The sequence below is a fragment of the Oncorhynchus kisutch genome, linkage group LG3 (genome assembly GCF_002021735.2).
Source record: "Oncorhynchus kisutch isolate 150728-3 linkage group LG3, Okis_V2, whole genome shotgun sequence".
Lineage (NCBI taxonomy): Eukaryota > Metazoa > Chordata > Actinopteri > Salmoniformes > Salmonidae > Oncorhynchus > Oncorhynchus kisutch.
In genome coordinates, this window is record NC_034176.2 from 121,850 (window position 1) to 147,991 (window position 26,142).

The 26,142-nt window shown below is 44.4% G+C and overlaps 1 protein-coding gene across 5 annotated transcripts in view; it reads left to right on the forward strand.

The window, feature by feature from the left end:
* Positions 1-26,142, forward strand: part of slc4a4a (solute carrier family 4 member 4a) — a 355,296-nt gene that overhangs the window by 70,115 nt on the left and 259,039 nt on the right. For 2 of the 5 annotated variants that reach the window (XM_031816383.1, XM_031816385.1), the window contains exon 1: positions 11,664-12,188. In XM_031816383.1, coding sequence (XP_031672243.1) covers positions 11,987-12,188 — 202 coding nt within the window. In that variant the 5' untranslated portion in view covers positions 11,664-11,986. Of the gene's footprint in view, positions 1-11,663; positions 12,189-26,142 lie in introns of those variants that run through there. The other 3 variants (XM_031816387.1, XM_031816386.1, XM_031816388.1) reach the window with 3 other exon arrangements.

The window sequence follows — 26,142 nt, forward strand, 5'->3', positions numbered from 1 at the left end:
CCCTAACCCTGTCACTATAACCCTGTCCCTGTCCCTGTCACTATAACCCTAACCCTGTCACTATAACCCTGTCCCTGTCACTATATCCCTAACCCTGTCACTATAACCCTGTCACTATAACCCTAACCCTGTCACTATAACCCTGTCCCTGTCACTATAACCCTAACCCTGTCACTATAACCCAATCCCTGTCACGGTATCCCTAACCCTGTCAATATAACCCTAACCCTGTCACTATAACACTAACCCTGTCACTATAACCCTGTCCCTGTCACTATAACCCTAACCCTGTCACTATAACCATGTCCCTGTCACTATTTATTTTTATTTTTTATTTTACCTTTATTTAACCAGGTAGGCAAGTTGAGAACAAGTTCTCATTTACAATTGCGACCTGGCCAAGATAAAGCAAAGCAGTTCGACAGATAAAACGACACAGAGTTACACATGGAGTAAAAACAAACATACAGTCAATAATGCAGTATAAACTATAACCCTAACCCTGTCACTATAACCCTTTCCCTGTAACTATAAGCCTAACCCTGTCACTATAACCCTAACCCTGTCTCTATATCCCTAACCCTGTCTCTTTAACCCTGTCCCTGTCCCTGTCACTATAACCCTAACCCTGTCACTATAACCCTGTCCCTGTCACTATAACCCTTACCCTGTCACTATAACCCTAATCCTGTCTCTCTATCCCTAACCCTGTCTCTTTAACCCTGTCCCTGTCCCTGTCACTATAACCCTAACCCTGTCACTATAACCCTGTCCCTGTCACTATATCCCTAACCCTGTCACTATATCCCTAACCCTGTCACTTTATCCCTAACCCTTTCACTATAACCCTAACCCTGTCACTATATCCCTAACCCTGTCACTATATCCCTAACCCTGTCACTATAACCCTGTCCCTGTCACTATATCCATAACCCTGTCACTATAACCCTAACCCTGTCACTATAACCCTGTCCCTGTCACTATATCCCTAACCCTGTCACTATATCCCTAACCCTGTCACTATATCCCAAACCTTGTCACTATAACCCTGTCACTATAACCCTGTCACTATATCCCTGTCACTATATCCCTAACCCTGTCACTATAACCCTAACCCTGTCACTATAACCCTAACCATGTCACTATATCCCTAACCCTGTCACTATATCCTTAACCCTGTCACTATAACCCTGTCACTATAACCCTAACCCTGTCACTATATCCCTAACCCTGTCACTATATCCCTAACACCTGTCACTATAACCCAAACCCTGTCACTATATCCCTAACCCTGTCACCATATCCCTAACCCTGTCACTATAACCCTAACCCTTTCACTATATCCATAACCCTGTCACTATAACCCTGTCACAATAACCCTAACCCTGTCCCTATATCCCTGTCCGTGTCCCTGTCACTATAACCCTAACCCTGTCACTATAACCCTAACCCTGTCACTATATCCCTAACCCTGTCACTATATCCCTAACACCTGTCACTATAACCCAAACCCTGTCACTATATCCCTAACCCTGTCACTATATCCCTAACCCTGTCACTATAACCCCAACCCTGTCACCATATCCCTAACCCTGTCACTATAACCCTGTCACTATAACCCTAAACCTTTCACTATATCCCTAACCCTGTCACTATAACCCTGTCACTATAACCCTAACCCTGTCACTATATCCCTAACCCTGTCACTATATCCCTAACCCTGTCACTATAACCCTGTCACTATAACCCTAACCCTGTCACTATATCCCTAACCCTGTCACTATATCCCTAACCCTGTCACTATAACCCTAACCCTGTCACTATAACCCTGTCCCTGTCACTATATCCCTAACCTTGTCACTATATCCCCAATCCTGTCACTATAACCCTGTCCATGTCACTATATCCCTAACCCTGTCACTATAACCCTGTCCCTGTCACTATATCCCTAAACCTGTCACTATAACCCTAACCCTGTCACTATAACCCAAACCCTGTCACTTTATCCCTACCCTGTCACTATATCCCTAACCCTGTCACTATATCCCTAACCCCTGTCACTATAACCCTAACCCTGTCACTATAACCCTAACCCTGTCCTTGTCCCTGTCACTATATCCCTAACCATGTCACTATATCCCTAACCCTGTCACTATAACCCTGTCCCTGTCACTATATCCCTAAACCCTGTCACTATAAACCCTGTCACTATAACCCTAACCCTGTCACTATAACCCTGTCCCTGTCCCTGTCACTATAACCCTAACCCTGTCACTATAACCCTGTCCCTGTCACTATATCCCCAACCCTGTCACTATAACCCTGTCACTATAACCCTAACCCTGTCACTATAACCCTAACCCTGTCACTATAACCCAATCCCTGTCACGATATCCCTAACCCTGTCAATATAACCCTAACCCTGTCACTATAACCCTAACCCTGTCACTATAACCCTGTCCCTGTCACTATAACCCTAACCCTGTCACTATAACCATGTCCCTGTCACTATAACCCTAACCCTGTCACTATAACCCTTTCCCTGTAACTATAAGCCTAACCCTGTCACTATAAACCCTAACCCTGTCCCTATATCCCTGTCCCTGTCCCTGTCACTGTAACCCTAACCCTGTCACTATAACCCTGTCACTATATCCCTAACCCTGTCACTATAACCCTAACCCTGTCACTATAACCCTAACCCTGTCACTATATCCCTAACCCTGTCACTATATCCCTAACCCTGTCACTATAACCCTGTCACTATAACCCTAACCCTGTCACTATATCCCTAACCCTGTCACTATATCCCTAACACCTGTCACTATAACCCAAACCCTGTCACTACAACCCTAAACCTGTCACTATAACCCGGTCACTATAACCCTGTCACTTTAAACCTGTCACTATATCCCTAACCCTGTCATTATATCCCTAACCCTGTCACTATATCCCTAACCCTGTCACTATATCCCAAACCTTGTCACTATAACTCTAACCCTGTCACTATAACCCTAACCCTGTCCTTGTCCCTGTCACTATATCCCTAACCCTGTCACTACAACCCTGTACCTGTCACTATATCCCTAACCCTGTCACTATATCCCTAACCCTGTCACTATATCCCTAACACCTGTCACTATAACCCAAACCCTGTCACTATATCCCCAATACTGTCACTATATCCCTAACCCTGTCACTATAACCCCAACCCTGTCACCATATCCCTAACCCTGTCACCATATCCCTAACCCTGTCACTATAACCCTGTCACTATAACCCTAAACCTTTCTCTATATCCCTAACCCTGTCACTATAACCCTGTCACTATAACCCTGACCCTGTCACTATATCCCTAACCCTGTCACTATATCCCTAACCCTGTCACTATAACCCTAACCCTGTCACTATAACCCTGTCCCTGTCACTATAACCCTGTCACTATAACCCTAACCTTGTCACTATATCCCCAATCCTGTTACTATAACCCTGTCCCTGTCACTATATCCCTAAACCCGTCACTATAACCCTAACCCTGTCACTGTAACCCTGTCCCTGTCACTTTATCCCTAACCCTGTCACTATAACCCTGTCCCTGTCACTATATCCCTAACCCTGTCACTATATCCCTAACCCTGTCACTTTATCCCTAACCCTTTCACTATAACCCTAACCCTGTCACTATATCCCTAACCCTTTCACTATATCCCTAACCCTGTCACTATAACCCTGTCCCTGTCACTATATCCATAACCCTGTCACTATAACCCTAACCCTGTCACTATAACCCTGTCACTTTAACCCTGTCACTATATCCTTAACCCTGTCACTATATCCCTAACCCTGTCACTATATCCCTAACCCTGTCACTATATCCCAAACCTTGTCACTATAACTCTAACCCTGTCACTATAACCCTAACCCTGTCCTTGTCCCTGTCACTATATCCCTAACCCTGTCACTACAAACCCTGTCCATGTCACTATATCCCTAACCCTGTCACTATAACCCTGTCACAATAACCCTAATCCTGTCCCTATATCCCTGTCCCTGTCCCTGTCACTATAACCCTAACCCTGTCACTATAACCCTGTCCCTATAACCCTGTCACTATATCCCTAACCCTGTCACTATAACCCTAATTCTGTCACTATAACCCTAACCCTGTCACTATATCCCTAACCCTGTCACTATATCCCTAACCCTGTCACTATAACCCTTTCACTATATCCCTAACCCTGTCACTATAACCCTAACCCTGTCACTATAACCCTAACCCTGTCACTATATCCCTAACCCTGTCACTATATCCCTAACCCTGTCACTACAACCCTGTCGCTGTCACTATATCCCTAACCCTGTCACTATATCCCTAACCCTGTCACAATAACCCTAACCCTGTCCCTATATCCCTGTCCCTGTCACTATAACCCTAACCCTGTCACTATAACCCTGTCACTATAACCCTGTCACTATATCCCTGTCACTATATCCCTAACCCTGTCACTATAACCCTAACCCTGTCACTATAACCCTAACCATGTCACTATATCCCTAACCCTGTCACTATATCCTTAACCCTGTCACTATAACCCTGTCACTATAACCCTAACCCTGTCACTATATCCCTAACCCTGTCACTATATCCCTAACACCTGTCACTATAACCCAAACCCTGTCACTATATCCCTAACCCTGTCACTATATCCCTAACCCTGTCACTATAACCCTAACCCTGTCACTATAACCCCAACCCTGTCACCATATCCCTAACCCTGTCACTATAACCCTAACCCTTTCACTATATCCATAACCCTGTCACTATAACCCTGTCACAATAACCCTAACCCTGTCCATTTATCTCCGTCCCTGTCCCTGTCACTATAACCCTAACCCTGTCACTATAACCCTAACCCTGTCACTATATCCCTAACCCTGTCACTATATCCCTAACCCTGTCACTATAACCCTAACCCTGTCACTATATCCCTAACCCTGTCACTATATCCCTAACACCTGTCACTATAACCCAAACCCTGTCACTATATCCCTAACCCTGTCACTATATCCCTAACCCTGTCACTATAACCCCAACCCTGTCACCATATCCCTAACCCTGTCACTATAACCCTGTCACTATAACCCTAAACCTTTCACTATATCCCTAACCCTGTCACTATAACCCTGTCACTATAACCCTAACCCTGTCACTATATCCCTAACCCTGTCACTATATCCCTAACCCTGTCACTATAACCCTGTCCCTGTCACTATATCCCTAACCCTGTCACTATATCCCTAACCCTGTCACTATAACCCTAACCCTGTCACTATAACCCTGTCCCTGTCACTATATCCCTAACCTTGTCACTATATCCCCAATCCTGTCACTATAACCCTGTCCATGTCACTATATCCCTAACCCTGTCACTATAACCCTGTCCCTGTCACTATATCCCTAAACCTGTCACTATAACCCTGTCACTATAACCCTAACCCTGTCACTATAACCCTGTCCCTGTCCCTGTCACTATAACCCTAACCCTGTCACTATAACCCTGTCCCTGTCACTATATCCCTAACCCTGTCACTATAACCCTGTCACTATAACCCTAACCCTGTCACTATAACCCTGTCCCTGTCACTATAACCCTAACCCTGTCACTATAACCCAATCCCTGTCACGATATCCCTAACCCTGTCAATATAACCCTAACCCTGTCACTATAACCCTAACCCTGTCACTATAACCCTGTCTCTGTCACTATAACCCTAACCCTGTCACTATAACCATGTCCCTGTCACTATAACCCTAACCCTGTCACTATAACCCTTTCCCTGTAACTATAAGCCTAACCCTGTCACTATAACCCTAGCCCTGTCTCTATATCCCTAACCCTGTCTCTTTAACCCTGTCCCTGTCCCTGTCACTATAACCCTAACCCTGTCACTATAACCCTGTCCCTGTCACTATAACCCTTACCCTGTCACTATAACCCTAATCCTGTCTCTCTATCCCTAACCCTGTCTCTTTAACCCTGTCCCTGTCCCTGTCACTATAACCCTAGCCCTGTCACTATAACCCTGTCCCTGTCACTATATCCCTAACCCTGTCACTATATCCCTAACCCTGTCACTTTATCCCTAACCCTTTCACTATAACCCTAACCCTGTCACTATATCCCTAACCCTGTCACTATATCCCTAACCCTGTCACTATAACCCTGTCCCTGTCACTATATCCATAACCCTGTCACTATAACCCTAACCCTGTCACTATAACCCTGTCCCTGTCACTATATCCCTAACCCTGTCACTATAACCCTAACCCTGTCACTATAACCCTGTCCCTGTCACTATATCCCTAACCCTGTCACTATAACCCTAAAACTGTCACTCTAACCCTGTCACTATAACCCTGTCACTTTAACCCTGTCACTATATCCTTAACCCTGTCACTATATCCCTAACCTTGTCACTATATCCCTAACCCTGTCACTATATCCCTAACCTTGTCACTATAACCCTGTCACTATAACCCTGTCACTATATCCCTGTCACTATATCCCTAACCCTGTCACTATATCCCTGTCACTATATCCCTAACCCTGTCACTATAACCCTAACCCTGTCACTATAACCCTAACCATGTCACTATATCCCTAACCCTGTCACTATATCCTTAACCCTGTCACTATAACCCTGTCACTATAACCCTAACCCTGTCACTATATCCCTAACCCTGTCACTATATCCCTAACACCTGTCACTATAACCCAAACCCTGTCACTATATCCCTAACCCTGTCACCATATCCCTAACCCTGTCACTATAACCCTAACCCTTTCACTATATCCATAACCCTGTCACTATAACCCTGTCACTATAACCCTAACCCTGTCACTATAACCCTAACCCTGTCACTATATCCCTAACCCTGTCACTATATCCCTAACCCTGTCACTATAACCCTAACCCTGTCACTATATCCCTAACCCTGTCACTATATCCCTAACACCTGTCACTATAACCCAAACCCTGTCACTATATCCCTAACCCTGTCACTATATCCCTAACCCTGTCACTATAACCCCAACCCTGTCACCATATCCCTAACCCTGTCACTATAACCCTGTCACTATAACCCTAAACCTTTCACTATATCCCTAACCCTGTCACTATAACCCTGTCACTAATAACCCTAACCCTGTCACTATATCCCTAACCCTGTCACTATATCCCTAACCCTCTCACTATAACCCTGTCCCTGTCCTAACCCAGTCACTATAACCCTGTCCCTGTCACTATATCCCTAACCCTGTCACTATATCCCTAACCCTGTCACTATAACCCTAACCCTGTCACTATAACCCTGTCCCTGTCACTATATCCCTAACCTTGTCACTATATCCCCAATCCTGTCACTATAACCCTGTCCATGTCACTATATCCCTAACCCTGTCACTATAACCCTGTCCCTGTCACTATATCCCTAAACCTGTCACTATAACCCTAACCCTGTCACTATAACCCAAACCCTGTCACTTTATCCCTACCCTGTCACTATATCCCTAACCCTGTCACTATATCCCTAACCCTGTCACTATAACCCTAACCCTGTCACTATAACCCTAACCCTGTCCTTGTCCCTGTCACTATATCCCTAACCATGTCACTATATCCCTAACCATGTCACTATAACCCTGTCCCTGTCACTATATCCCTAACCCTGTCACTATATCCCTAACCCTGTCACTATAACCCTGTCACTATAACCCTAACCCTGTCACTATAACCCTGTCCCTGTCCCTGTCACTATAACCCTAACCCTGTCACTATAACCCTGTCCCTGTCACTATATCCCTAACCCTGTCACTATAACCCTGTCACTATAACCCTAACCCTGTCACTATAACCCTGTCCCTGTCACTATAACCCTAACCCTGTCACTATAACCCAATCCCTGTCACGATATCCCTAACCCTGTCAATATAACCCTAACCCTAACCCTGTCACTATAACCCTAACCCTGTCCCTGTCACTATAACCCTAACCCTGTCACTATAACCATGTCCCTGTCACTATAACCCTAACCCTGTCACTATAACCCTTTCCCTGTAACTATAAGCCTAACCCTGTCACTATAACCCTAACCCTGTCTCTATATCCCTAACCCTGTCTCTTTAACCCTGTCCCTGTCACTATAACCCTAACCCTGTCACTATAACCCTGTCCCTGTCACTATATCCCTAACCTTGTCACTATATCCCCAATCCTGTCACTATAACCCTGTCCATGTCACTATATCCCTAACCCTGTCACTATAACCCTGTCCCTGTCACTATATCCCTAAACCTGTCACTATAACCCTAACCCTGTCACTATAACCCAAACCCTGTCACTTTATCCCTACCCTGTCACTATATCCCTAACCCTGTCACTATAACCCTAACCCTGTCACTATAACCCAATCCCTGTCACGATATCCCTAACCCTGTCAATATAACCCTAACCCTGTCACTATAACCCTAACCCTGTCCCTGTCACTATAACCCTAACCCTGTCACTATAACCATGTCCCTGTCACTATAACCCTAACCCTGTCACTATAACCCTTTCCCTGTAACTATAAGCCTAACCCTGTCACTATAACCCTAACCCTGTCTCTATATCCCTAACCCTGTCTCTTTAACCCTGTCCCTGTCACTATAACCCTAACCCTGTCTCTATATCCCTAACCCTGTCTCTTTAACCCTGTCCCTGTCCCTGTCACTATAACCCTAACCCTGTCACTATAACCCTGTCCCTGTCACTATAACCCTTACCCTGTCACTATAACCCTAATCCTGTCTCTCTATCCCTAACCCTGTCTCTTTAACCCTGTCCCTGTCCCTGTCACTATAACCCTAGCCCTGTCACTATAACCCTGTCCCTGTCACTATATCCCTAACCCTGTCACTATATCCCTAACCCTGTCACTTTATCCCTAACCCTTTCACTATAACCCTAACCCTGTCACTATATCCCTAACCCTGTCACTATATCCCTAACCCTGTCACTATAACCCTGTCCCTGTCACTATATCCATAACCCTGTCACTATAACCCTAACCCTGTCACTATAACCCTGTCCCTGTCACTATATCCCTAACCCTGTCACTATAACCCTAACCCTGTCACTATAACCCTGTCCCTGTCACTATATCCCTAACCCTGTCACTATAACCCTAAAACTGTCACTCTAACCCTGTCACTATAACCCTGTCACTTTAACCCTGTCACTATATCCTTAACCCTGTCACTATATCCCTAACCTTGTCACTATATCCCTAACCCTGTCACTATATCCCTAACCTTGTCACTATAACCCTGTCACTATAACCCTGTCACTATATCCCTGTCACTATATCCCTAACCCTGTCACTATAACCCTAACCCTGTCACTATAACCCTAACCATGTCACTATATCCCTAACCCTGTCACTATATCCTTAACCCTGTCACTATAACCCTGTCACTATAACCCTAACCCTGTCACTATATCCCTAACCCTGTCACTATATCCCTAACACCTGTCACTATAACCCAAACCCTGTCACTATATCCCTAACCCTGTCACCATATCCCTAACCCTGTCACTATAACCCTAACCCTTTCACTATATCCATAACCCTGTCACTATAACCCTGTCACTATAACCCTAACCCTGTCACTATAACCCTAACCCTGTCACTATATCCCTAACCCTGTCACTATATCCCTAACCCTGTCACTATAACCCTAACCCTGTCACTATATCCCTAACCCTGTCACTATATCCCTAACACCTGTCACTATAACCCAAACCCTGTCACTATATCCCTAACCCTGTCACTATATCCCTAACCCTGTCACTATAACCCCAACCCTGTCACCATATCCCTAACCCTGTCACTATAACCCTGTCACTATAACCCTAAACCTTTCACTATATCCCTAACCCTGTCACTATAACCCTGTCACTATAACCCTAACCCTGTCACTATATCCCTAACCCTGTCACTATATCCCTAACCCTCTCACTATAACCCTGTCCCTGTCCTAACCCAGTCACTATAACCCTGTCCCTGTCACTATATCCCTAACCCTGTCACTATATCCCTAACCCTGTCACTATAACCCTAACCCTGTCACTATAACCCTGTCCCTGTCACTATATCCCTAACCTTGTCACTATATCCCCAATCCTGTCACTATAACCCTGTCCATGTCACTATATCCCTAACCCTGTCACTATAACCCTGTCCCTGTCACTATATCCCTAAACCTGTCACTATAACCCTAACCCTGTCACTATAACCCAAACCCTGTCACTTTATCCCTACCCTGTCACTATATCCCTAACCCTGTCACTATATCCCTAACCCTGTCACTATAACCCTAACCCTGTCACTATAACCCTAACCCTGTCCTTGTCCCTGTCACTATATCCCTAACCATGTCACTATATCCCTAACCATGTCACTATAACCCTGTCCCTGTCACTATATCCCTAACCCTGTCACTATATCCCTAACCCTGTCACTATAACCCTGTCACTATAACCCTAACCCTGTCACTATAACCCTGTCCCTGTCCCTGTCACTATAACCCTAACCCTGTCACTATAACCCTGTCCCTGTCACTATATCCCTAACCCTGTCACTATAACCCTGTCACTATAACCCTAACCCTGTCACTATAACCCTGTCCCTGTCACTATAACCCTAACCCTGTCACTATAACCCAATCCCTGTCACGATATCCCTAACCCTGTCAATATAACCCTAACCCTGTCACTATAACCCTAACCCTGTCCCTGTCACTATAACCCTAACCCTGTCACTATAACCATGTCCCTGTCACTATAACCCTAACCCTGTCACTATAACCCTTTCCCTGTAACTATAAGCCTAACCCTGTCACTATAACCCTAACCCTGTCTCTATATCCCTAACCCTGTCTCTTTAACCCTGTCCCTGTCACTATAACCCTAACCCTGTCACTATAACCCTGTCCCTGTCACTATAACCCTTACCCTGTCACTATAACCCTAATCCTGTCTCTCTATCCCTAACCCTGTCTCTTTAAACCTGTCCCTGTCCCTGTCACTATAACCCTAACCCTGTCACTATAACCCTGTCCCTGTCACTATATCCCTAACCCTGTCACTATAACCCTAACCCTGTCACTATAACCCTGTCCCTGTCCCTGTCACTATAACCCTAACCATGTCTCTATATGCCTAACCCTGTCTCTTTAACCCTGTCACTGTCCCTGTCACTATATCCCTAACCCTGTCACTATAACCCTAACCCTGTCACTATATCCCTAACCCTGTCACTATATTCCTAACCCTGTCACTATAACCCTAACCCTGTCACTATAAACCTAACCTTGTCCCGCCCCCCTGGCTGGATTACCCATATTAGAGTACCTTCCTAGTAGCTCTCCTACCCTGGATTACCCATTCTATCCTATCCTGGATTAGCTACGTCACTGTGTCACTATCTGCCTGATGGCTAACTATTTGCCGCTAGCCAGCTTACACTGGATACCGTCTGTTGGTAGCTAGCCTACACTGGATACTATTTACCTGGTAGCTAGCCTAAACTGGATACTATTTACCTGGTAGCTAGCCTATACTGGATACTATTTACCTGGTAGCTAGTCTACACTGGATACTATTTACCTGGTAGCTAGCCTATACTTTTTACCAGCTGACAACGTAGATAGACTACACTGTATATTATCTGCCGGGAGCTAGCTGACACTAAATACTATCTGCTGGTAGTTAGCTTACACCATAGCTTGTCTACACTGGATATCTTGAAGAACAGGAGCTTCATCAGCCTGGATCCTGCTGTAGCTAGCTGCCTTGCTGGCCAGGATCCTGGAGAGAGAAGACCACCTGTAGATGGGCCTGGTGGCAGAAGAGGAATTGTAGATGAGTGTTTCATGATTTAAGAATGAGTGGGTCCAGCACCACCCGGCTCAGCCCCAACACACTGCAGGTGAACGAGCCCAAGCGCTATGGCTCCACGTTGTCTCTGGAAGAGAAGTGTGAACAGTCTTTCTTCCTTTTCTACTATTACAGGATGGAGGACGAGGCCGTGCTGGACCGAGGCGCCTCCTTCCTCAAACACGTCTGTGATGAAGAGGAGGTAGAAGGTAAGACAATCAATCCATTCATCACATGTATTTATATTTCTGTTATTCCAACCGAAACATGCATTACAGTAACCCAAAGAGCAACAATAACTTTACAGTAACCCAGGCTAGACCCCCAAAGAGCAACAGTATCTTTACAGTAACCCAGCCTAGACCCCCAAAGAGCAACATTATCTTTACAGTAACCCAGCCTAGACCCCCAAAGAGCAACAGTAACTTTACAGTAACCCAGGCTAACAGTAAATTCACAGTAAACCAACCTAGACCCTCCAAAAGAAATAGTAACTTTACAATAACCCAGCCTAGACCAACCAAGAACAACAATAATTACTGTATGATCAGCCAAATGGTTAGGGTTTGTCTTAGTCAATATTCTCATAGATAAGGTAAGAGTTTGTCTCAGCCAAATGGATAGATTTTGTGTTAGCCAATAGTCTCATTGTTAGGGTAAGGGATTGTTTCAGCCAATAGTCTAATGGCCATTGTAAGGGTTTGTCTCAACCAATAGTCTCATTGTTAGGGTAAGGGTTTGTCTCAGCCAAATGGATAGGGTTTGTCTTAGCCAATATTCTCATGGTTAGGGTAAGGGTTTGTCTCAGCCAAATGGATATAGTTTGAATTAACCAATAGTCTCATAGTTAGGGTAAGGGATTGTCTCAACTAAAAGTCTCATAGTTAGGGTAAAGGTTTGTCACAGCCAAATGGATAGGGTTTGTCTTAGCCAATAGTCTCATAGTTTTGGTAAGGGTTTGTCTCAGCCAATAGTCTCGCTGTTAGGTTAAGTGTTTGTCTTAGCCAATATTATCATGGTTAGTGTAAGAGTTTGTCTCATCCAAATAGATAGGGGTTGTCTTAGCCAATATTCTCATAGTTAGGGTAAGGATTTGTCTCAGCCAAACGGATAGGGTTTGACTTAGCCAATGTTCTCTTAGTTAGGGTAAGGGGTTGTCTTAGCCAGTAGTATCATAGTTAGGGTAAGAGTTGGTCTTAGCCAATAGTATCATAGTTAGGGTAAGGTTTTGTCTCAGCCAATAATCTTACTGTTAGAGTATTGGGTAATCTTAGCCAATATTCTCATAGTTAGGATAAGGGTTTGTCTTAGCCAATAGTCTCATAGTTAGGGTAAGGGTTTGTTTTATCCAATATTCTCATAGTTAGGTTAAGGGTTTTTCTTATCAAATATTATCATAGTTAGTTTAAGGATTTGTCATAGCAAATTTTCTCATGGTTAGGATAAGGGTTTGGCTCATCCAATAGTCTCATAGTTAGGGTAAGGGTTTGTCTCAACCAATAGTCTCATGTCTAGTGTAAGGGTTTGTCTCAGCCAATTTGTTCATAGTTAGGGTAAGGCTTTGTCTCAGCCAAATGGATATAGTTTGAATTAACCAATAGTCTCATAGTTAGGGTAAGGGATTGTCTCAACCAAAAGTCTCATAGTTAGGGTAAGGGTTTGTCACAGCCAAATGGATAGGGTTTGTCTTAGCCAATAGTCTCATAGTTTTGTTAAGGGTTTGTCTCAGCCAATAGTCTCGTTGTTAGGTTAAGTGTTTGTCTCAGCCAATATTATCATGGTTAGTGTAAGAGTTTGTCTCAGCCAAATAGATAGGGGTTGTCTTAGCCAATATTCTCATAGTTAGGGTAGGGGTTTGTCTTAGCCAATAGTCTCATAGTTGGGGTAAGGGTTTTTCTTAGCCAATAGTCTCATAGTTAGAGTAAGGGTTTGTCTTGGCCCAATTCTCAAAGTTAGGGTAAGGGTTTGTCTCAGCCAATAGTCTCATAGTTAGGGTAAGGGTTTGTCTCAGCCAAACAGATAGGGTTTGTCTTATCCAATATTGTTATATTTAGGGTAAGGGTTTGTCTTAGCCAATAGTCTGATAGTTAGGGTAAGGGTTTGTCTCAGCCAATAGTCTCATGGCTAGTGTAAGGGACTGTCTCAGCCAATAGTCTCATAGTTAGGGTAAGGGTTTGTCTCAGCCAAACAGATAGGGTTTGTCTTATCCAATATTGTTATAGTTAGGGTAAGGGTTTGTCTTAGCCAATATTCTCATAGTTAGGATAAGGGTTTGTCTTATACAATATTCTCATAGTTAGGATAAGGGTTTGTCTTATCCAATATTCTCATCGTTAGGGTAGGGGTTTGTCTCAGCCAAATGGATAGGGTTTGTCTTAGCCAATAGTCTCGTGGCTAGTGTAAGAGTTTGTCTCAGACAATTGTCTCATAGTTAGGGTAAAGGTTTGTCTCAGCCAAATGGATAGGGTTTGTCTTAGCTGATATTATCATTGTTAGGGTAAGGGTTTGTCTCAGCCAATAGTGTCATAGTCTCAGCCAATAGTCTCATAGTTAGGGGAAGGGTTTGTCTTACCCAATAGTCTCATCGTTAGGGTAAGGGTTTGTCTCAGCCAATAGTCTCATAGTCAGTGTAAGGGTTTGTCTTAGCCAATATTCTCATATTTAGGGTAAGGGTTTGTATTAGCCAATAGTCTCATAGTTAGGGTAAGGGTTTGTCTCAGCCAAAAATCTAATAGTTAGGGTAATGGCTTGTCTCAGCCAAATGGACAGGGATTGTGTTAGCCAATATTCTCATAGTTAGGGTAAGGGTTTGTCTCAGCCAATATTCTCATAGTTAGGGTAAGGGTTTGTCTCAGCCAATAGTGTCATAGTCTCAGCCAATATTCTCATAGTTAGGGTCAGGGTTTGTCTCAGCAAAATTTATAGTGTTTGTCTTAGCCAATATTCTCATCGATACGTTAGGGGTTTGTCTCAGCCAATAGACTCATAGTTATGGTAAGGGTTTGTCTCAGCAAATGGATAGGGTTTGTCTTAGCTAATATTCTAATAGTTAGGGTAAGGGTTTGTCTAATCCAATCGTCTCATAGTTAGGGTAAGGGTTTATCTCAGCCAATAGTCTCATACTTAGGGTAAGGGTTTGTCTAATCCAATAGTATCATAGTTAGGGTAAGGGTTTATCTCAGTCAATAGTCTCATGGTTAGGGTAAGGGTTTGTCTAATCCAATAGTCTCATAGTTAGGGGAAGGGTTTATCTCAGTCAATAGTCTCATGGTTAGGGTAAGGGTTTGTCTAATCCAATAGTCTCATAGTTAGGGGAAGGGTTTGTCTTAGCCAATAGTCTCATCGTTAGGGTAAGGGTTTGTCTCAGCCAATAGTATCATAGTTAGTGTAAGGGTTTGTCTCAGCCAATATTCTCATATTTAGGGTAAGGGTTTGTATTAGCCAATAGTCTCATAGTTAGGGTAAGGGTTTGTCTCAGCCAAAAATCTAATAGTTAGGGTAATGGTTTGTCTCAGCCAAATGGACAGGGATTGTGTTAGCCAATATTCTCATAGTTAGGGTAAGGGTTTGTCTCAGCCAATATTCTCATAGTTAGGGTAAGGGTTTGTCTCAGCCAATAGTGTCATAGTCTCAGCCAATATTCTCATAGTTAGGGTCAGGGTTTGTCTCAGCAAAATTGATAGTGTTTGTCTTAGCCAATATTCTCATCGATACGTTAGGGGTTTGTCTCAGCCAATAGACTCATAGCTATGGTAAGGGTTTGTCTCAGCAAATGGATAGGGTTTGTCTTAGCTAATATTCTAATAGTTAGGGTAAGGGTTTATCTCAGTCAATAGTCTCATGGTTAGGGTAAGGGTTTGTCTAATCCAATCGTCTCATAGTTAGGGTAAGGGTTTATCTCAGTCAATAGTCTCATGGTTAGGGTACCATTCCAGTATTTTACTTGCTATATTGTATTTACTTTGCCATCATGGCCTTTTTTGCCTTTACCTCCCTTCTCACCTCATTTGCTCACATTGTATATAGACTTGTTTATACTGCATTATTGACTGTATGTTTGTTTTTACTCCATGTGTAACTCTGTGTCGTTTTATCTGTCGAACTGCTTTGCTTTATCTTGGCCAGGTCGCAATTGTAAATGAGAACTTGTTCTCAACTTGCCTACCTGGTTAAATAAAGGTAAAATAAATAAAATAAATAAATAAGGGTTTGTCTAATCCAATAGTCTCATAGTTAGGGTAAGGGTTTGTCTTAGCCAAATGGATAGGGTTTATCCCAGCCAATATTCTCATTGTTAGGGTAAGTGTTTTACTTTGCCAGTAGTCTCATAGTTAGGGTGAGGGTTTGTCTCAGCCAATAGTCTCATAGTTAGGGTAAGGGTTTGTCTCAGCCAATAGTCTCATAGTTAGGGTAAGGGTTTGTCTTAGCTACATGTCTCAGTGTTGGGGCAAGGGTTTGTCTTTGTCAATAGTCTCATAGTTAGGGTAAGGGTTTGTCTCAGCCAAATGGTTAGGGTTTGTCTTAGCCAATATTCTCATAGTTAGGGTAAGGATTTGTCTCAGCCAATAGTCTCATTTTACCTCTTTGTCTTTCTTTCCTGTGGTGGTTCTCATGAGAGCCAGTATCATCACAGCTCTTGATGGTTTTTGCGACTGCTTTTGAATAATCTTTCACAGGTCTTGAAATTGTCCATATTGGGTTAGGGTTGACCTTCATGTCTTAAAGTAATGATGGACAATTGTTTTCTCTTTGCTTATTTTACCTGTTCTTGCTAAAACATGGGCTTGGTCTTTAACCAAATAGGGCTATCTTCTGTATAACACCCCTAACTTTTGTAGGCCATCATTGTAAATAATAATGTATTCTTATCTTTCTTGCCTAGTTAAATAAAGGTTGAATAAAACAAATAATAATACCTCGTCACAATTGATTGGCTCACACGCATTTTGAAGGAAAGAAATTCCAACACTGAACTTTTAATAAGAGATATCTGTTAATTAAAATGCATTCCAGGTGAGTACCTCATGAAGCTCATTGAGCGAATGCCAAGAATTTGAAAATCTGTCATCAAGGGGAAGGATGGCTACTTTGAAGAATTTCAAATTTCAAATATACCTTGATTTGTTTAACACTTTTTTTGTTGCTACATTATTCCATTTGTGTTATTTTATAGTTTTGATGTCTTCACTATTATTCTACAATGTTGAAAATAAAGAAAAACTTTATTTTTTGACTGGTACTGTATATATACTTTTGATGTAGCAACTACAGATTATCCCTTTAAGTCTATCAAAAGTGTACGACTTTGAGAGTCCATTAGGTCTATGGATTTTATTTTATCAGCATGAATTTTGTGGAGCAATAAAAGCCCCATAGTCTGGGATCCGCACTATGCAGCTGTTTGATAGGCAGTGATTGATATGCAGCTTAAATTTCTTCAATTCAACCATTATTGCGTTTAAATACACATTTAGATTTATGACAGCCATCCACAACAACCACAATCCCCTAAGGCGCAAATAGCTAAATGAGAGAGCAGCAGTGTGATTCACATCAATGTTTTATGTAGATATCAATAATAAGTGATATCCATATCGCCGTAGACTACACCACTGCTGTCATCCTTACCTCCAAGTGTTTATTCAAGTTGGATAATCTTTGGATGCCGACAGTAGTTGCACCTTTGGAAGACATGGCTTGGACTGTAGCCGACAAAAGCCTATTCCTGCACTTTTCCATCGATCACATTTGGTGTGTCATCATAGTGGTCTCTGATTTGTGGTCAGACTCACTCAGGTGGAACAAATTTAAACTTCCGTCCTTTTTCAATGTTGATTTGTATGTCACTGAGAAAACAAAGAAGTGTCAAAGATTTTTTTCGCAAACATCCTTTCTGAATTTAAAAGTAATCCTGGAAGTAATCCTCTCATTTTTCAAAAGTAACCCGATTACAATATTTTTACTGGTAACGTAACGGATTATAGTTACCATTTTTTTGTAATACCTTAAATGTAACAGATTACATGTAATCAGTTACTCCCCAAGCCTGACTACCACATATCTACAGTACAAAATCCATGTGTACGTGTGTGTATACTACAAAGACAATTCATTATATGGTTCTAAAGTATGTTTACTACATAGACAATTAATTATATGGTTCTAAAGTATGTTTACTACAAAGACAATTAATTATATGGTTCTAAAGTATGTTTCCTACAAAGACAATTAATTATATGGTTCTAAAGTATGTTTACTACAAAGACAATTAATGATATGGTTCTAAAGTATGTTTACTACAAAGACTATTAATGATATGGTTCTAAAGTCAAATCAAATCAAATGTATTTATATAGCCCTTCGTACATCAGCTGATATCTCAAAGTGCTGTACAGAAATCCAGCCTAAAACCCCGAACAGCAAGCAATGCAGGTGTAGAAGCACGGTGGCTAGGAAAAACTCCCTAGAAAGGAAGGAACCTAGGAAGAAACCTAGAGAGGAACCATGCTATGAGGGGTGGCCAGTCCTCTTCTGGCTGTGCCGGGTGGAGATTATAACAGAACATGGCCAAGATGTTCAAATGTTCATAAATGACCAGCATGGTCAAATAATAATAATCACAGTAGTTGTTGAGGGTGCAACAGGTCAGCCAGGTGGACTGGGGACAGCAAGGAGTCCTCATGCCAGGTAGTCCTGAGGCATGGTCCTAGGGCTCAGGTCCTCTGAGAGAGAAAGAAAGAAAGATAGAATTAGAGAGAGCATACTTAAATTCACACAGGACACCGGATAAGACAGGAGAAATACTCCAGATATAACAGACTGACCCTAGCCCCCCGACACATAAACTACTGCAGCATAAATACTGGAGGCTGAGACAGGAGCGTCAGGAGACACTGTGGCCCCATCTGATGATACCCCCGGACAGGGCCAAACAGGCAGGATATAACCCCACCCACTTTGCCAAAGCACAGCCCCCATACCACAAATCAAACATCAAATCCAATTTTATTTGTCACATGCGCTGAATACAACAGGTGTAGACCTTACAGTGAAATGCTTACTTACGGGCCCCTAACCAACAGTGCAGTTTAAAAAAATATGAATAAGAATAAGAGATACAAGTAACAAGTAATCAAAGAGCAGCATTAAAAATATATATACAGGTGGGTGCCGTTACAGAGTCAATGTGCAGGGGCACCGGTTAGTTGAGGTAGTAGGTACATGTACGTAGAGTTAATTAAAGTGACTATGCATAGATGACAACAGAGAGTGGCAGTGGTGTGGAGGGGGGGGGCAATGCAAATAGTCTGGGTAGCAATTTGACTAGATGTTCAGGAGTCTTACGGCTTGTGGGTAGAAGCTGTAGAAGTCTCTTGGACCTAGACTTTGCGCTCCGGTACTGCGTGCCGTGTGGAAGGGTTAGGGTTATTTAGGCTGGTAGTCATTTAGGCTGGTTACCTTAGTGTTCTTGGACACAGGCACTATGGTGGTCTGCTTGAAACATGTAGGTATTACAGACTCGGACAGGGAGATGTTGAAAATGTCAGTGAAGACACTTGCTAGTTGGTCAGCGCATGCTCGCAGTACACGTCCTCATAATCCGTCTAGTCCTGCAGCCTTGTGAATGTTGACCTGTCTAAAGGTCTTACTCACATCGGCTGCAGAGAGCGTGGTCACACAGTCTTCTTTTACAGCTGGTGCTCTCATGCATGTTTCAGTGTTATTTGCCTCGAAGCGAGCATAAAAGTAGTTTAGCTCGTCCGGTAGGCTCGTGTCACTGGGTAGCTATCGGCTGTGCTTCCCTTTGTAGTCTGTAATGGTCTGCAGGCCCTGCCACATCCGACGAGCGTCAGAGCCGGTTGTGTACGACTCGATCTTAGTCCTGTATTGATGCTTTGCCTGTTTGATGGTTCGTCGGAGGGCATGGGAAAGGGGACTGGGTGGGCTGGGGCCTGAGAGGACATGGAACTGGGTGGGCTGGGTTCTGAGAGGACAGGGAGTTTGCTGGGGTCTGAGAGGACTTGGGACAGGGGACTGGGTGGGCTGGGGTCTGAGAGGACATGGAACTGGGTGGGCTGGGGTCTGAGAGGACAGGGAGTTTGCTGGGGTCTGAGAGGACTTGGGACAGGGGACTGGGTGGGCTGGGGTCTGAGAGGACATGGAACTGGGTGGGCTGGTGTCTGAGAGGACAGGGAGTTTGCTGGGGTCTGAGAGGACTTGGGACAGGGGACTGGGTGGGCTGGGATCTGAGAGGACAGGGAGTTTGCTGGGGTCTGAGAGGACTTGGGACAGGGGACTGGGTGGGCTGGGGTCTGAGAGGACATGGAACTGGGTGGGCTGGGGTCTGAGAGGACAGGGAGTTTGCTGGGGTCTGAGAGGACTTGGGACAGGGGACTGGGTGGGCTGGGGTCTGAGAGGACATGGAACTGGGTGGGCTGGGGTCTGAGAGGACAGGGAGTTTGCTGGGGTCTGAGAGGACTTGGGACAGGGGACTGGGTGGGCTGGGGTCTGAGAGGACAGGGAGTTTGCTGGGGTCTGAGAGGACTTGGGACATGGGACTGGGTGGGCTGGGGTCTGAGAGGACATGGAACTGGGTGGGCTGGGTTCTGAGAGGACAGGGAGTTTGCTGGGGTCTGAGAGGACTTGGGACATGGGACTGGGTGGGCTGGGGTCTGAGAGGACATGAAACCGGGTGGGCTGGGTTCTGAGAAGACAGGGAGTTTGCTGGGGTCTGAGAGGACTTGGGACAGGGGACTGGGTGGGCTGGGGCCTGAGAGGACATGGAACTGGGTGGGCTGGGTTCTGAGAGGACAGGGAGTTTGCTGGGGTCTGAGAGGACTTGGGACAGGGGACTGGGTGGGCTGGGGTCTGAGAGGACATGGAACTGGGTGGGCTGGGTTCTGAGAGGACAGGGAGTTTGCTGGGGTCTGAGAGGACTTGGGACAGGGGACTGGGTGGGCTGGGGTCTGAGAGGACATGGGACTGGGTGGGCTGGGTTCTGAGAGGACATGGGACTGGGTGGGCTGGGGTCTGAGAGGACAGTGCTGTGTAAAGATGGTGCCAACCCCCTCTTGTTAAACAAACTCTCTCCAGTCTTAGTAGTATACAGAAACAGCCGCAGAAACAGACACAGAAACAGACACAGAAACAGACACAGACACATCCTCAGTGCCAGGGATATTTCATGTGAAGGGAGAAACCATGTTGTGTTCTCCTTGTAATACAGCCATATGTTGTAGTATAGGGCCTCAGTAAACAGTGAAAGGATAATCAATGCGGCAGGGTAGCCTAGTGGTTAGAGTGTTGGACTAGTAACCGGGAGGTTGCAAGTTCAAATCCCTTAGCTGACAAGGTACAAATCTGTCGTTCTGCCCCTGAACAGGCAGTTAACCCACTGTTCCTATGATGTCATTTAAAATAAGAATTTGTTCTTAACTCAAATCAAATTTCAAATCAAATCAAATGTATTTATATAGCCCTTCGTACATCAGCTGATATCTCAAAGTGCTGTACAGAAACCCAGCCTAAAACCCCAAACAGCAAGCAATACAGGTGTAGAAGCACGGTGGCTAGGAAAAACTCCCTAGAAAGGCCAAAACTTAGGAAGAAACCTAGAGAGGAACCAGGCTATGTGGGGTGGCCAGTCCTCTTCTGGCTGTGCCGGGTGGAGATTATAACAGAACAGGGCCAAGATGTTCAAATGTTCATAAATGACCAGCATGTTAGAATAATAAGAAGGCAGAACAGTTGAAACTGGAGCAGCAGCACGGCCAAGTGGACTGGGGACAGCAAGGAGTCATCATGTCAGGTAATCCTGGGGCATGGTCCTAGGGCTCAGGTCCTCAGAGAGAGAGAAAGAAAGAGAGAAGGAGAGAATTAGAGAACGCACACTTAGATTCACACAGGACACCGAATAGGACAGGAGAAGTACTCCAGATATAACAAACTGACCCTAGCCCCCCGACACATAAACTACTGCAGCATAAATACTAGAGGCTGAGACAGGAGGGGTCAGGAGACACTGTGGACCCATCCTTCGGACACCCCCGGACAGGGCCAAACAGGAAGGATATAACCCCACCCACTTTGCCAAAGCACAGCCCCCATACCACTAGAGGGATATCTTCAACCACCAACTTACCATCCTGAGACAGGGCCGAGTATAGCCCACAAAGATCTCCGCCATGGCACAACCCAAGGGGGGGCGCCAACCCAGACAGGATGACCACATCAGTGAATCAACCCACTCAGGTGACGCACCCCTTCCAGGGACGGCATGAGAGAGCCCCAGTAAGCCAGTGACTCAGCCCCTGTAAAAGGGATAGAAGCAGAGAATCCCAGTGGAAAGAGGGGAACCGGCCAGGCAGAGACAGCAAGGGCGATTCGTTGCTCCAGAGCCTTTCCGTTCACCTGACTTGCCTAGTTAAATAAAGGTCCTTTTTTTAATATAAAAATGGACTGAGTGGCCTGATGAAAACATCTGCAGAGGATCAACACTTAAAGGGGCACTCTACCATTGCTATATACATATTTTTTACTTTTAAATCCATAACATATGGCCATTGGTTCTTGAAAAAAATAACTTAGAAATTCCCCATGAGCTTGTTCAATTGTCTTACTTCATCAGAACCCAAAATATAAGCTTGTTTTAGTTCTTTCAAATTTGAGCACAGATATCAATTCAACATTGATTCCATGTTGGTTCAACATAATTTTGTTGACATGATGTGGAAACAACATTGATTCAACCAGCGTGTGCCGACTGGGTTATTTGTAAACAATGTCATTGTAAATAAACCCTGTATAGCCTCATAACATGATTAAAACTATAATTTTGATCTCATGGATGGTAAGTCCTTGCATCCATAGCTCTGTCTATGAATTTGAGAATGGGTACCTTTCTCAATCCCTCAGCTGTTTACCAAAACAGTGACTTTGTTATTGTTTGAACGCCAGATTGCCTTTTTTAATTACACACCTTTTGATCTGAACTAGTCTATTGATCTGAACTTGCCTATTGATCAAAAACGTTGTTCTTATTGGAACTATTGGTATGAACATTTCGCTCATTTTGTACAAAATGTTGCTGCTACCATCTCTTATGACTGAAAAGTGCTTCTGGAAATCAGAACAGCGATTACTCACCTCGAACTGAATGAAGAATTTCTCTTTAATAAGTCGGATGAGAGGGATTTACTACACCCGAACAGGCCCTTATCCCCGTCATGTGTAGGAGAAAGAGATGGAAAAGATATCGCGGAAAGAGATCATGGTGCCTTGTGAGGATCCGCAGACGAGTGGCTAATCTGCCCTTGCCATCTGTACTACTGGCCAACATACAATCACTGGAAAATAAATTGGACGAGCTAAATGCACATATATCCTACCTACGGGACATTAAAATCTGTAATATCTTAGGTTTCATGGTAAGATAAGGGGTGGCGGTCTATGTATATTTTAAACAAAAGCTGATGCACGATATCTAAGGAAGTCTCAAGGTTTTGCTCGCCTGAGGTAGAGTATCTCGTGATAAACTGTAGACCACATTATCTACCTAGAGAATTTTCATCTGATTTTTCGTATCTGTCTACATATCACTCACAGACCAATGCTGGCACTAAGACATCACTCAATGAGCTGTATACCGCCATAACAGAGGCGGCGCTCCTAGTGGCCGGTGACTTTAATGCAGGGAAACTTAAATCTGTTTTACCTAATTTCTGTCAGCATGTTAAATGTTCAACCAGAGGTAAAAAAAAATACTCTAGACCACCTTTACTCCACACACAGAGTACAAGCAAAAATTCAAGCAGGAAGCAACAGTGACAGTCAATTAAAAAAGTGGGCAGATGAAGCAGATGCTAAGCTACAGGACTGTTTTGCTCGCACAGACTGGAATATGTTCTGGGATTCTTCAGATGGCTTTGAGGAGTACACCACATCAGTCACTGGCTGCATAAATAAGTGTTTTGATGACGTCATCCCCACAGTGACTGTACGTCCATACCCCAACCAGAAGCCATGGATTACAGGCAACATCCATACTGAGCTAAAGGGTAGAGATACCGCTTTCAAGGAGCTGGACTCCAACCCCAAACCCGTGTATAAGAAATCCCGCTATGCCCTCTGACAAACCATCAAACAGGCAAAGCATCAATACAGGACAAAGATGGAATCATGACGTTCATCGGATGTGGCAGGGCTTGCAAACTGTTACTGACTACAAAGGGAAGCACAGCCGAGAACTGCCCAGTGACACGAGCCTAACAGATGAGCTAAATTACTTGTATGCTCGCTTCGAGGCAAGTAACATGGAAACATGCATGAGAGCACCAGCTGTTCCGGACAACTGTGTGATCATGCTCTCCGCAGCAAATGTGAGTAAGACTTTTAAACAGGTCAACATTCACAAGGCTGCAGGGCTAGACGGATTACCAGGACGTGTACTGCGAGCATGCGCTGACCAACTGGAAAGTGTCTTTCTTGACATTTTCAACCTCCCCCTTCTGAGTTGGTAATACCAACATGTTTCAAGCAAAACACTAAAGTAACCTGCCGAAATGTCTACCGACCTGTAGCACTCACATCTGTAGCCATGAAGTGCTTTGAAAGGTTGGTCATGGCTCACATCAACACCATTAGACAGAAACCCTAGACCCACTCCAATTTGCATACCGCCCCAATAGATCCACAGATGATGCACTCTCTACATTACCCCACACAGCCGTTTCACACCTGGACAAAATAACACCTATGTGAGAATGCTATTCATTGACTACAGCTCAGCGTTCAACACCATAGTGCCCTCAATGCTCATCACTAAGCTAAGGACCCTGGGACTAAACACCTCCCTCTGCAACTGGATCCTGGACTTCCTGACGGGCCGCACCCAGGTGGTGAGGGTAGGCAACAACAAATCAGCCAAGCTGATCCTCAGCACAGGGGCCGCTCAGGGGTACGTGCTCAGCCCCCTCCTGTACTCCCTGTTCACTGATGACTGCACGGCCAGGCATGACTCCAACACCATCATTCAGTTTGCCGATGACACAGCAGTGGTAGGCCTGATCACCAACAACAACGATGAGACAGCACATAGGGAGGAGGTCAGAGACCTGGCCATGTGGTGCCAGGTCAACAACCTCTCCCTCAACGTGATCAAGACAAAGGAGATGAATATGGCCTACACGAAAAGGAGGACCAAGCACACCCCCATTCTCATCGACAGGGCTGTGGTGGAGCAGGTTGAGAGCTTCAAGTTCCATGGTGTCCACATCACCAACAAACTAACATGGTCCAAGCACACCAAGACAGTCTTGAAGATGGCACGACAAAAACTTTTCCCCCTCAGGAGACTGAAAAGATTTGGCATGGGTCCTCAGATCCTCAAAAGGTTCTACAGCGGCACCATCGAGAGCATCCTGACGGGTTGCATCACTGCCTGCTATGGCAAATTCTCGGCCTCCGACCTCAAGACACTACAGAGGGTAATGCGTACGGCCCAGTATATCACTGGGCTCAAGCTTCCTGCCATTCAGGACCTCTATACCAGGCGGTGTCAGAGGAAGGCCCTAAAAATTGTCAAAGACTCCAGCTACCCTAGTCATAGACCATTCTCTCTGCTATCGCACGGCAAGCGGTACCGGAGCAACAAGTCTAGGTCCAAGAGGCTTTTAAACAGCTTCTACCACCAAGCCATAAGACTACTGAACATCTAATCAAATGGTGACCCAGACTACTTGCACCCCCCCCCCCCCACTTTGACACTGCTGCTACTCTGTTATTATCTATGCATAAGTCACTTTATTAACTCACCCACATGTATATATTACCTCAATTACCTCGACTAACCGGCACATTGACTCTGAACTGGTACCCCTGTATATAGCCTTGCTATTGTTATGTTACTGCTGCTCTTTAATCATTTGTTACTTTATTTTTTAATTTCACTGTAAGGTTTACACCTGTTGTATTCGGCACATGTGACAAATACAGTTTGATTTGATTTGGTGAACAGCGGTATTAGCATGTTGTTACTATCAGCATGCTGTTGCCATTCGCATGCTGTTGCTATTTGCATGCTGTCGCTATTGGCATGCTAGTGGTATTCACATTCAGTTGCTATTAGAATGCTGTTGCTATTAAAATGCTGTTTCTATTGGCGTT